General features: G+C 39.8%; 1 protein-coding gene across 1 annotated transcript in view; it reads left to right on the top strand.

Moving 5' to 3' along the window:
- Window positions 1–706: 706 nt before the first annotated feature.
- Window positions 707–14187, top strand: part of LOC114653153 (patched domain-containing protein 3-like) — a 32200-nt gene continuing 18719 nt past the window's right edge. The window contains exons 1-2 of the mRNA XM_028803319.2: window positions 707–1682; window positions 13110–13231. Of these exons, the coding sequence (XP_028659152.1) occupies window positions 951–1682; window positions 13110–13231 (854 nt within the window). The 5' untranslated portion in view covers window positions 707–950. The remainder of the gene's footprint in view (window positions 1683–13109; window positions 13232–14187) is intronic.

Here is a 14187-nt window from a genome sequence, read left to right as displayed (position 1 = left end):
CACACGAATTGTACTGAGCCTTTTGGCCAATAATGTCACCCCCAAAAATGTGCCGCCCATGGCGGAACAAGACCCCCTTCACTAAGCCACTGCTATTGTGTTTTTCTGAATGCAGGATAAGTGAAAAGTAAAAAAGACCAGCTAATTAAATGAGATCAGTTGTTATCGATTATTATTACCAATTGTGAATCTGGATGGAACAAAAACCTGCAGCCACAGGGGGTCTCCAGGACCGAGTTTGGGAACCACTGTATTAAAGTATTCACGCCCTTGAAAGTGTTCTCATTTTACTGTTATAAAACATTGAATCATATTATACCGTACGTGTGGTGTCTGAGCACAGAACCTCAGAATGCAAATATTCATTTTGTGATTGGTCTGAAAAGTGGGATAGGAACTTTGTTTTTTTTTTTTATGCACAGTGCATCCTGGGTGCTTATCGTGGTGAAGAAATAAGAAAATGGAAAAGTAAGCATCTCTGACAGAAATAAGTTTGTTTGTTACCTAAAAGGTCTGCTGCGCTGAGAAACACCACCCCTTCGGAGAGTAACGAAAGACAGAACAGTAAGCTCTAAACCGTACAGTGAAAAAAAATTATGGGATAGCCCTGATCTCGTAGCCTACGTGCGCGAAAGTATCCCCTACACACGAGATAAGAGCTATCCCATGATTATTTCATTGTGCGGTTCAGGGCCTCCATACACTTGCGTATTCTGGTAGTAGATTAAAGCGGCTCGATGTTTATGAATTACGTTGGTGTTTCTTCAATTTTGTCAACGTCTTATAGACTGACTGCTTATGTGTCTTTACTAAAACCCTCGATACAGGGTCGCTATTATGTGCATTTCCTGCAGTGATGGTTGATACTGGCTCGTTCACGACTAATAAACAGAATTACTTGAGATACTCACTATTTTTCCACGGTACTGTACTAGAAACGCACTAACAACATGCCGAAATTCCACACTGACTGCATCGAGAAGCCCGTGGCCTCTGGTTTACAGAAGCTTGGACGACTGGTCGGTCGACACCCCTGGTGGTTTCTAGCGATTCCTCTCGTCTCTGCTACGGTGCTCGGTGGCGGATTTGCCTTCTTAACAGAGGCCCAAGCTAACAACATCGAGGAGCAGTTCACTCCAGTTGGCGGACCGGCCAAAGCAGACCGGGCTCTGGTCAGTCGGTACTTCCCCATAGACGAGTCCAGTTTCACCCCTCAGAGGCTGATCACGGAAGGCGCGTACGCGGCGTTCATTGCCGTACACCCGAGCGGGAAAATCCTGAGTGAAGAAGCGCTGACGGAGGTCCTGCGGATTGACGGCGTCATACGAAACATGACCGTGTCCGAAAGTGGTCAAGCCTTCAAATACAGGGACATCTGTGCGCAGAAGAACGGGGAATGTGCCCCCAACGCAGTGTTGAAAGCTCTTGGGAATAACGCGCGCGCCATCGGGAGCATCGCCTTCCAATTCCCCCTGTGGGTGACCGCCACCGAGCAGACATTTCTGGGGACGATACTCGGGGGAGTGGAGACGAGTGGAAGCGGGATAGTACAGAGCGCCAAAGCCATCCGAGTTTTCTACTTCCTGAAGGAGAGCGAGGTGGAGACGAGTGAGCGGTGGCTGCGGGAGTTTTTGAAGGTTTTCACTGAAGAGAAGAACGACTTCCAGCTGCAAGAGACTCAGGTAATGCTTTAGCGTTGCGTGGTGCCAACGTGCGGCGGCGCAGTGTGGCCTGCGCCTTTACGTTGATAGCAGGATGAGCAGCAGCAAGATTAAAGAATATGACATTTATAATGTGTTTTTTTTCAGTACAATATATCCACATTAAATGACAAAATTGTTTAATTTTTTTTTGATCCACAATATGTAGCCCGATATCGTTGATCAAATTTTAAGTCCGTATAAGAATCACTTTTATTTGCCAGTACTTAATGTACGGGAATTTGACTTGGTAGATTTGAAGCTGCTTGTAACAGAACACAACATCACCTACAAATAAAATAAATAGCATAAGTTTAAAAAAAAAATAGAAAAACTTAATACAAAGTTGCAGAATAGTACAATTATAAAGGAGATGTGCAAATGATGATGTGCCAAGTTAAAGTGTGAGTGTACAGTGTATATGCACATAACACCTTCATGCAGTATATGAGAGAATTAATGACTGTGCAAAGAAAACAGGATAAATTACAAGTTTAACTCCCAGTTTATTGTTCTGTGTAGACAGTACAGTACAGTGAAGTTCCTACTTGAACGTCTACAACAGAGTGGTGACAGCAGTATTACACCAACGGCAGAAAATGAATACGGTGTCGGACAGTACAGGTGCTGGTCATAAAATTAGAATATCATGACAAAGTTGATTTATTGCAGTAATTCCATTCAAAAAGTGAAACTTGTATATTAGATTCATTCATTACACACACACTGATGTATTTCAAATGTTTATTTCTTTTAATGTTGATGATTATAACTGACAACTAATGAAAGTCCCAAATTCAGTATCTCGGAAAATTAGAATATCAATTAAGACCAATGCAAAAAAAGGATTTTTAGAAATGTTGGCCAACTGAAAGGTATGAACATGAAAAGTATGAGCGTGTACAGCACTCAATATTTAGTTGGGGCTCCTTTGGCCTGGATTACTGCAGCAATGCGGCGTGGCATGGAGTCCACCAGTCTGTGGCACTGCTCAGGTGTTATGAGAGCCCATGTTGCTCTGATAGTGGCCTTCAGCTCTTCTGAATTGTTGGGTCTGGCGTATTGCATCTTTCTCTTCACAATACCCCATAGATTTTCTATGGGGTTAAGGTCAGGCGAGTTTGCTGGCCAATCAAGAACAGGGATACCATGGTCCTTAAACCAGGTACTGGTAGCTTTGGCACTGTGTGCAGGTGCCAGGTCCTGTTGGAAAATGAAATCTGCATCTCCATAAAGTTCGTCAGCAGCAGGAAGCATGAAGTGCTCTAAAACTTCCTGGTAGACGGCTGCGTTGACCTTGGACCTCAGAAAACACAATGGACCAACACCAGCAGATGACATGGCACCCCAAACAATCACTGACTGTGGAAACTTTACACTGGACCTCACGCAATGTGGATTCTGTGCCTCTCCTCTGTTCCTCCAGACTCTGGGACCTTGATTTCCAAAGGAAATGCAAAATTTTCTTTCATCAGAAAGCAGCAGTCCAGTCCTTTTTGTCTTTTGCCAATTTCTTCCCCATTTTGAGAATTTTCTCACATTCTGAAAAACTAAATCTCCTAAGCATTGCTTAATAATTTACACTCATAATAAATAGGAGGCAGAGTTAAATATGCTAAGATTTGCATTGGGTGTGATGAGGATGGACAGGATTAGAAATGAGGACATTAGAGGCTCAGGTCAGAGTCAGAGAGGAGAGATTGTGTTGGTTTGGACATGTGCAGAAGAGAGATGCTGGGTATATTGGGAGAAGGATGCTAAGGATAGAGCTGCCAGGGAAGAGGAAAAGAGAAAGGCCTAAGAGAAGGTTTATGGATGTAGTGAGAGAGGACATGCAGGTGATGGGTGTGACAGAGCAAGATGACGAGGACAGGAGGATATGGAATAAGACGATCTGCTGTAGCAACCCCTAACAGGAGTAGCCGAAAGAAGATGAAGAAAAAGAAACATTGTTACAGAAAAGGAACACTGTTCAATTATAAAGAATGGTCTGTAGAATGCTTTGTTTTTGCACAACATGGGAGATACTGGTCAATGTTGGACACTTTTTTATTAACCAGAACAGGTAAAATATTTGACTTGATAAACAATCTTGCTAATGAATGTATCATTTAATAATATATGGTGGTCCGGATCTAATTATGCAATCTTCATTACGCTATAACTGATTACGTTTATTACATAGAGAATTCACAGCACCTGCCCTGCACATAGAGATTTCACTTAAAATTCTTTTTGTTGCCGATAGATGGCAGCACCTCCCCAGCATTCCAGAATGGCGGGGAGACGGTTGTCAGTCAAACAGTTGCATAATTAGATCTGGACAATACTGTATTAAAGTTTAATGAATGTCCATAGAAATCTAGCATAGGAAACACCACCCTAAACCAGTAAAACGCAGTGTTCTGTTCTCTTTCAGTTTAAAATGGAGAAACTCAGGGTTGTATTTATCCCAAAATATATGCAATCACAGTTTAAAAGACAACACATTTCAGAGAAGCAAATGTCCTCTTTAATAAAACCCCTGTGTGCGTCCAGTGTCCGTGTGTGTGTGTCTTCTGGTGAAGTGCACATGCGCGGGGCACGGTGGGATGCTTCAAAGCAGAAGCTTCAAAGGCCGCCTGACATGTCACACAAGACAGAGAGGGCGGGAGCTATAACATATCGTGCGGCAGATCCAATCGGATTTCGGTAAATGAGGTAAGACCTAAAACAGAAAACACGAAAAATCCAATTGGGTACTGAGACGCAGAGACCAGCTTCCCCATTGTTGTGCAAGTGTTCACTCTGAGGATGTCAGATTTGCGATTAAGAAGCTTGGACCAGTAAAGTGTAAAGTAAAAGTAGATTTATTTTCACACACAATACATCAGTTGCTGGGGAGAATCTGCTGATTGCCCACTGTTGTGACAGAAAATTAAACGCATATTATGGACAGCAAAGCCAGTATTACTGTCAGAGAAAATTACAGGCATTTTACAGAAAAAAATTAATGAGGTAAAAGATCCCTTGCCATTTAATATAGACTGTTCCTACTAATGTTTATGGACTACTGTTCTAGCGCCCGTTATTGTAACAGGCTTAATGTCTAGTTTAAATAATAAAGACACTACCTTCTATGTCTTCTTCCTTTGGCTGCTCCCGTTAGTTGTTGCCACAGCAGATCATCTTCTTCCATATCTTTCTGTCCTCTGCATCTTGTTCTGTTACACCCATCAACTGCATGTCTTCTCTCACCACATCCATAAACCTTCTCTTGGGCCTTCCTCTTTTCCTCTTCCCTGACAGCTCTATCCTTAGCATCCTTTTCCCAATATACTCAGCATCTCTCCTCTGCACATGTCCAAACCAACGCAATCTCACCTTTCTGACTTTGTCTCCCAACCGTCCAACCTGAGCTGACCCTCTGATGTCCTCATTTCTAATCCTGGATTCCAATATACTCGTACACTATTATTCTGTACTCCATTTACGACTGACTCACCACATGGAGATTGATGCTTTGGGAGGTATCATTACAAATTGTAACTATTAAACTGAAGTGCAATATACTCAAAAGATTCAATTTTAATGTTGTAAAGGTAAGTCAACAACTTCATAGAACTCCACCATCTAATACCAGTCCACATATTTCTTTAGTGTTTAGCTGGAATTCTCACTTTTGTTAAAAGATCAAGTCTAAGTAATTTCTTTACAATCAAGTTGTATATTGAATTTCCCCTTGGGATTAATAAAGTATCTCTATCTATCTATCTATCTATCTATCTATCTATCTATCTATCTATCTATCTATCTATCTATCTATCTATCTATCTATCTATCTATCTATCTATCTATCTATCTATCTATCTTTCCTATTAATTTTCCACATGAATCTGTGCTCTAAAGTGAAGTATTTTTTTATAAATGAAGAAAAAACCTATTCTACTCTTTCACTTTAAAATGGAAGTGAAGGGATATTGGGTTCCAAAAGAATAACCAAAAAAACTTAAAAATAACCAACAAAATACTGTACACCCATTTTGAAGCATCAAATGTTTTGATTGATTAAAAAAATAAGTGTTTCTGAGGTACAGTCAGTCAGTCATCATCCAACCCACTATACCTTAACACAGGGTCACGGAGGTCTGCTGGAGCCAATCCCAGCCAGCACAGGGCGCATGTACACTTTAAAATGATTGAATCTCACAAAAATGTTGTGATTTTTTTCTTTTTTAAAATGACATAGTTACACTGTTTTAAATATGTGTGCAATTTTAAGACACAGGTCAATTCCCAGTAACACTATTCAGTAAATTTAAGGCTTTTGTTTTCATGTTTGGAGCCCAGTATCATTCACCTCAATTTTAAAGCACAAGAACAGACTAGGCATTTTTTTTTTTTTTTAAATATATCAAAAAATGCATCACATTAAAATGCAATTTCATGTGGCAAATTAATATATACTAAGGTTGCAAAGATTTTTCAAATCAAAATTCTAACTAGTCCTGCCGTATGCAATAGCATTACCAATCCTAAGAGACCGATGAGGAGGGTGGGAGGTGCAGGTTCACACTCGGCGCCTTAGGGTAGTATATTAAAGGGGCACAATGCTTACCAATTACTTTAATTAATTTCTTCCATTACCTAACCACCTTACAGACGGAAGGGTTATCTGCCTTTACTAATTCCAGCAATACAGTTTCACTATTGTGCACCTTTCCACCACTCGATCAAAGCACTGTGCTGTCCCTACATTGATGGATTGAAGGCCAGAGGGCCACATGACCATCATCATCAAGTTCTTCCATGTGAATCCTGAAAACCATGAGGACGGATTAAGGTCATTTATGTTAGGTAGAGTGCCTAGTGTGCCTTGGAGCCCCTGCAGATTTAGTTTTTTCTGTCCTCCCTGGCCATCAGACCTTACTTTTATTCTATGTTAATTAGTATTGCCACATTTTTTTTTGTCATTTTTTCTCTTTCTTCATCCTGTGAAGCACTTTGAACTACATCATTTGTATGAAAATGTGCTATATAAATAAATATTGTAGTTGTTTCCTGCAATGATTGTTGGTACTGGAGTGTGAATGACTGATAAATACAGTTAATTATATTAATCATTTTCTTTGGTAAAGTACAGAAATGCCATAACAACATGACAAAATTCCACTCCGACTACACCAAGAAACCCCTTGCTTCTATTTTACAGCAGCTGGGACAAGGGGTGGGTTGACACCCATGATGATTTTTAGTAATTTTTCTTCTTACTGCACTTGGTATTTTCCCTTTTCCCTCTTAAGTCCAGGCTAATTCACTCTTAGCGGTGGGGGCCCTGGTTAGTCAGTATTTCTCCACTGACAAGGCCCGTTTCACCACTTAGAGAAGAGTGAATGCGGCTTTCATTTGGGAACATTCTGAGTGAAGGACTAACAGAGGTCCCCCGGATTGACAGAGTCATATAAAACATGACTTTGTCCAAAAGTGGTCAAGCCTTCAGATATAGGGGCATCTGTGTGTAGAGGCTCAGGTGCTGATTTCCCACCATGCTGTTCGAAGCTCTCGGGAAGAATGAGAGCAACATAAGGAGCCTCACCTTCCAATTCCACCCATAATAAACTTTGGAAAATTTAACAGGATGAGTACATTCTGGAGAGGTATAAGCTCACCACTTATAGATGGCCCATTAATCCCAGGCCACTCCAAACCTTAACCTGTTGAAAATGAGCTTTGAGATGAGTGGGCGGTGCAGTGACAGGTGTCAGTATGTTGGTTAATGCTGGATGAGGCTTTTATTGAGCATTTAGGGGTGGGGAAAAATGGAGACCTAGTTCCATAGAATGGTAATTCACATGAAAAAATACCCCTTATTTTTAATTTGTTTGAGGTTAAAATCTATCGCTCTTAGAGTAGGTGCTATTTCTCCTTCTGGTTTGGAGTCTTTATTAATGCTGTTTGGTAGTGTGTGTTGTATACCAAAGTATACAAAACTCAAAGAAATACGCCACACAAAAATGATATATAGGGTGTCCTCAGGTTACAACGTCTCAACATATGACGTTTCAAGTTTACAATGCTCACTCCCATAAAAAAAAATTGAGATGTGAGTGTTTCGGCTTACGCCATTAGCATCATACTTACAGACTACGTTTGGTTGCGCGCAGAGGAAGAATACACAATAACGCAGCGTATGAGTGAGGGAGTTGGAAAACTAGTTTGGTTGCGCGCGGAGGAAGTGTTCCGTTTGTGTTGCTTTGTTTGGCGACTTTTTGGCCCTTATCATGGCTTCTAAACGAAAGTCAGAGTCTTCAGATAGTAGTGCTTCGAAGAAGAGGAAAGCCATCACGATGGAAGTGAAATTACACAATTTAAAAGAGATCAGAAGGAATACAGGTAAGGAATTTTTTTACACTCATTTTTTGTCATTTTTTCTGTTACTACAGTATAGTGTACACTACAGATAGATACTTTATTAATCCCAAGGGGAAATTCTACAGTATATTTATGTCCTTTCTCTATGGCTTAGTTGTGTTTTTATGTTCTAGATTATGATTTTGCAAATGTGTTAGGATAGGTAAGTGACTTAGGCTAGGGTGTGTTTCGACTTACACCAAAATTCGGGTTACATCACTGTTGTAGGAACGGAACTGTGTCGTAACCCGAGGACCCCCTGAATATATATTTTTTAATGCTACTTACCCCATGTTGTTTGTTGTGGCGGTTGAGAAAAATGTTTAATTTCATGGCTTTATGGAGAAATTAAATATTGAATATTCAAACTGTATAAAAAGCTCATGGAAAGAAAAAAATATGTAACTGGTCTTGCACAATCCAGGTGTAAACGTGCAAAAAAATGTGCGTTTTTTGGTAAAATATTATTAACAGTTACTTCCTGAAAATCAGGCACCAGATGTAAACATTCCCATTCAAATTAAAGATCTGCCCCTTCCCCTCATTAATTGGTCAAGAAGCCTGTCTTAATCTCATGGTTTCATGGAGAACAAAGACAAAGTTTCTGATACAGTAGACATCCATGCTGACCAATGCTGGACAATAGGAAATGATAACAAATACATCAATAAAAAAATCTAATGTTACTCATATTGCATAGTACATGTGTCAAGTCATCCAGCTCCATGCTCATGCATGTGGGGACTATGGTGACTAACAATGGACAGCAGCAAACTGTATCAAAATGTCCATTAAAAAAACTCGCTTTACTCGTATTACACAATCAGCATATCAAGTGTGGACGCTGAAGTCGGAAAACAACAGGAGACAAAAACACCAATTTAAAATAAAAAGCAATTTCTTTATTCTTGGTGAGTCAAAGAGACTGCAACCCCTCAGCTCAGTGCCACTGACTAGTCAGATCAGACAGTCTGCACCCTAATGTGGGGCCTCCCTCTAAATACCTTCTTCGTGTATTAAACAAAAAATATATATATAGTACTGTGCAAAAGTTTTAGGCAGGTGTGAAAAAATGCTGTAAACAAAGAATGCTTTCAAAAATGGAAGTGTTAATCATTTATTTTCATCAATCAACAAAATGCAGTGAATGAACAAAACAGAAATCTAAATCAAATCAATATTTGGTGTGACCGCCCTTTGCCTTCAAAACAGCATCAATTCTTCTAGGTACACTTGCACACAGTTTTTGAAGGAACTCGGCTGGTAGGTTGTTCCAAACATCTTGGAGAACTAACCACAGATCTTCTGTGGATGTAGGCTTCCTCACATCCTTCTGTCTCGTCATGTAATCCCAGACAAACTCGATGATGTTGAGATCAGGGCTCTGTGGGGGCCATACCATCACTTTCAGGAGTTAATGTTCTTCTTTATGCTGAAGATAGTTCTTAATGACTTTGGCTGTATGTTTGGGGTGGTTGTCCTGCTGCAGAATAAATTTGGGGCCAATCATACGCCTCCCTGATGGTATTGCATGATGGATAAGTATCTGCCTGTATTTCTCAGCATTGAGAAAACCACTAATCCTGACCAAATCTCCAACTCCATTTGCAGAAATGCAGCCCCAAACGTTCAAGGAACCTCCACCATGCTTCACTGTTGCCTGCAGACACTCATTATTGTACCGCTCTCCAACCCTTCGACGAACAAACTGCCTTCTGCTAAAGCCAAATATTTCAAATTTTGACTCATCAGTCCAGAACACCTGCTGCCATTTTTCTGCACTCCAGTTCCTATATTTTCATGCAGACTTGAGTCGCTTGGCCTTGTTTCCACGTCGGAGGTATGGCTTTTTGGCTGCAACTCTTCCATGAAGACCACTTCTGGCCAGACTTCTCTGGACAGTAGGTGGGTGTACCTGGGTCCCACTGGTTTCTGCCAGTTCTGAGCTGATGGTACTGCTGGACATCTTCTGATTTCGAAGGGTAATAAGCTTGATGTGTCTTTCATCTGCTGCACTAAGTTTCCTTGGCCGACCACTGCGTCTACGATCCTCAACGTTGCCTGTTTCTTTGTGCTTCTTCAAAAGAGCTTGAACAGCACATCTTGAAACCCCAGTCTGCTTTAAAATCTTTGTCTGGGAGAGACCTTGCTGATGCAGTAGAACTACCTTGTGTCTTGTTGCTGTGCTCAATCTTGCCATGACATGAAACTGCCTTCCACAACCTCACCTTGGTAGCAGAGTTTGGCTGTTCCTCACCCAGTTTGAAGCCTCCTACACAGCTGTTTCTGTTTCAGTTAATGACTGTGTTTCAACCTACGTGTGACATTGATGATCATTAGCACCTGTTTGGTACAACTGGTTGATCAGACACCTGACTAGAATCCTACAAAATCGCTGACTTTGTGCAAGTGTACCTATAAGAATTGATGCTGATTTGAAGGCAAAAGGTAGTAACACCAAATATTGATTTGATTTAGATTTTTCTTTTGTTCGCTCACTTTGCATTTTGTAAATTGATAACAATAAACAATCATTATTTATATTTCTGAAAGCATTCTTTGTTTACAGCATTTTTTCACACGTGCCTAAAACGTTTGCACAGTACTGTGTATACATGGCAGTTCATTTTGAGGTTATACATAAATTATAATAGCTTACAACTCCCTTAATTGGAATGTGTACATTGCTTCTTTCAGATAAAGAGGTTATCAGAGCACGCACAGTTTTAAGAAATATGCTCAAATAATTTTAAGCAGGAATTCAGAAACTGTCACATTGATTTATAATATCACAGGGTGTTCTGTTAGTATCAAGAGGTCAGCATTTTCTCATAAAAGAATGCAAGTTAATCTAATAATTCTGTGCACAAGCTTAATTCTTTTTCTACCTAAATGAAGAACAAATCATATAGAAGTAAAAAATCATACAGTTAGGTCCATAAATATTTGGACAGAGACAACTGTTTTCTAATTTTGGTTCTGTAAATTACCACAATGAATTTTAAATGAAACAACTCAGATGCAGTTGAAGTGCAGACTTTCAGCTTTAATTCAGTGGGGTGAACAAAACGATTGCATAAAAATGTGAGGCAACTAAAGCATTTTTGTAACACAATCCCTTCATTTCAGGGGCTCAAAAGTAATTGGACAATTGACTCAAAGGCTATTTCATGGGCAGGTGTGGGCAAGTCCGTCGTTATGTCATTATCAACTAAGCAGATAAAAGGCCTGGAGTTGATTTGAGGTGTGGTGCTTGCATGTGGAAGATTTTGCTGTGAACAGACAACATGCGGTCAAAGGAGGTCTCCATGCAGGTGAAAGAAGCCATCCTTAAGCTGCGAAAACAGAAAAATCCCATCCAAGAATTGGGATTGGCATCTGAGTTGTTTCATTTAAAATTCATTGTGGTAATGTACAGAACCAAAATTAGAAAAAAGTTGTCTCTGTCCAAATATTTATGGACCTAACTGTATATCTCTCTGCAGCATGATTAATACAAAATACAGTCATTGGTATTGTGATTTAAATACTTATGATCATTTCAGTTAATGTTTTTTTCTTTTTTACAAGTCATCCAGTTGTACGCTCACAACATTTTAAACATAGGCATTTTCACTAAAATATTTTTATCTAAATTGCCTCCAGAAAACGCTGTCCTGACCAAAAATGAAATGCATTTAGATGTGATTGAGTGTTTTGAATTGCAGGCCTTCCTTCTGTCGTTACATTTACATTCATATCAGTGGAATACCTTGGGATTATGTACAGGTAGACTATGAAACTGCACAGATGAACACCTTGCACTTGCTGAAGCATCTCAGATATGCACAAGAGACAGGAATATTCTTTTCCTGGTAATGTTTTCACTTGCTTTTCTTTAGCATTTAATCTTTAATTTTATATGTCTCTTAGTACATACTGGACTCCTGACTAAAAAATTGGGGGGTATGGGGAGACGAGTGTTCATCTCAAAGGCACGTCTTAGTGCATTTTTATTCTTGTTCACAAAAACATTTTACTGGGAGTGATTTAGTTAACAGTATTTTAGTTAAACTACATGTGTTTGGAACTCTGTCGGCATATGACTGGATGACTTGACATGTGGATTATGCAACATGAGTAATGCAAGATTTTTTCATGGACCTTTTGGTCATCATAGACTCCAGTTATATTATAAACTTTGTTATCTCTGTTCTGTGTGAAAACATGAATTTCATTTTTTTTCAGCCATCACTACAAACTACATGAGGTAAGTACCATCTGAAAAAATATAATTTTTGGGTGGAGTATCCCTTTAAAAGTAAGGAAATGGGAACTTAAGTTCATGTGTATTTTCAAATGTTCACAGTCCAGTAAGATTGTCCTTGTGTATTTCACACAGACTAGTGGCAGTAATACAATGCCAACAAAAAACAATGAATATGACACCATACATTAGATCCAACTTCAGAAGATACTGTAGATGAAACAAACACTCACCAGGTCCAGTCATGGAGCTCTCTAGACAAGCAGCTGTTGAATAGACATACTGTATGAGCTGAAGAGAAAGACTGTCCTGGAACCTAGTGGTGTTAGTGCTAATAGCCCTGAATAGAGAAGACAGAGAGAAATGTGACTGTGCAGAATGTCTGAGGTATTCCTGTTAGCCTGTCTGTGGCAGCATAGAAAATCATTTATACAGTGTAGGAAACTGGCAAAACAAGATGTAGAGGACAGAAAGATATAGAAGAAGATAATCCGCCGTCGCGACCCCTAACGGGAGCAGCCGAAAGAAGAAGAAGAAAGAATCTGGCCTGGCAGATCACATGTATGGCACTGAGATGCGAGAAAAATACCTGTGAAAACACTGGGGAAACTTCAACTGGACAATGTTCAGACATGGGAAAAAACCAAGGTTCCAAACCGTGTTTTATTAAGAAATCGTTACTAGTAAGACTGCAGATAACTTTGTCAGTGCATCACAGAGTTTAAAAAAACGAGACATGCTATGTTATTTATTTATGTATTTTTTTCTTTTAGGTGTCCTATTTTACATCTGTTTCAAGGCAAGAGGAATTGGAAAGCATTTCAAAGAATGTGATTCCTTTGTTTTCCATAACCTATTTCCTTTCAGTCTCCTTTTCCATCATTTCATGTTTAAGGTATGCCCTTTGCCATTGTTAGGAAGGCGAAAACACTGAAGTAGTTAATTCTTTGGATATTATTTGAATGTCACAACATTGTTAAACCTGCTAAATTCAGTTCAGGGCCGTGAGGAACCCTGGGCGTATATCAACAGCACTGGGCACAAGGCTGGAAACAGACCTGCACTTGGCATTTGTCCATTACAGCTTCCAACCACCATTTGCATAGAGCCAATTCAGAATTGCCAGATTTTCATCCAGTTGCCCTCAGTTTAGAGTGTGTTGGAGCAGATGGAGAAGTGGTGGCTTTATACATAACCCCAGGTCACAGGGCGATTAAGAGATCACTCTTGAGCAGTATATTCCAAGATCAGAAGTTTATTTGAAATATAAACAAAAGGCGATACACCAATACAAAGGTGTGTTTAGAGATCTCTAGGATATGTTCAATTAATGTTGAAAGTCTAAACCAGGGGTGCCCAACTCCAGTCCTGGAGGGCCGCAGTGGCTGCAGGTTTTCATTCTAATTCTTTTCTTAATTAGTGACCTTTTTTTGCTGCTCATTAACTTCTTTTGAATTCATTTTATTTGACTTGCTTTTGAAGACTCGGACCCCTCAATTGTTTCTTTTTCCTTAATTAGCAGCCAAACAATAATGAGATACAAAATGAGCCAAAACAGGACCAGCAAACTGTGACCATGTGACCATCATACAATATCTGAAAATAAAGAAAGGTGAAGGTCTCAGGAATGCTGATCTGCTCTTAGAAAAGAGAACATTTTTGGAAATGTCTGCTATTGCACAATGAGAGGAGCAACAAGCCATGGAATTAAAGAACGAGTTTAATTAATGACAAGAATCAGCGCCTCATTAAGCAACTGGTTGGAGTTAAATTGGTTGGAGTTTGAGGCCCTGAATTAGTTGGTCTTCTGCTGGCTCACTCACTTGACATTTAACTTCTGTTTGGGTGCCA

The sequence above is a fragment of the Erpetoichthys calabaricus genome, chromosome 6, assembly GCF_900747795.2.
Source record: "Erpetoichthys calabaricus chromosome 6, fErpCal1.3, whole genome shotgun sequence".
Classification (NCBI taxonomy): Eukaryota; Metazoa; Chordata; class Cladistia; order Polypteriformes; family Polypteridae; genus Erpetoichthys; species Erpetoichthys calabaricus.
Note: the sequence above shows the minus strand (reverse complement) of the source record. Positions and strands in the feature narration are given on the sequence as shown.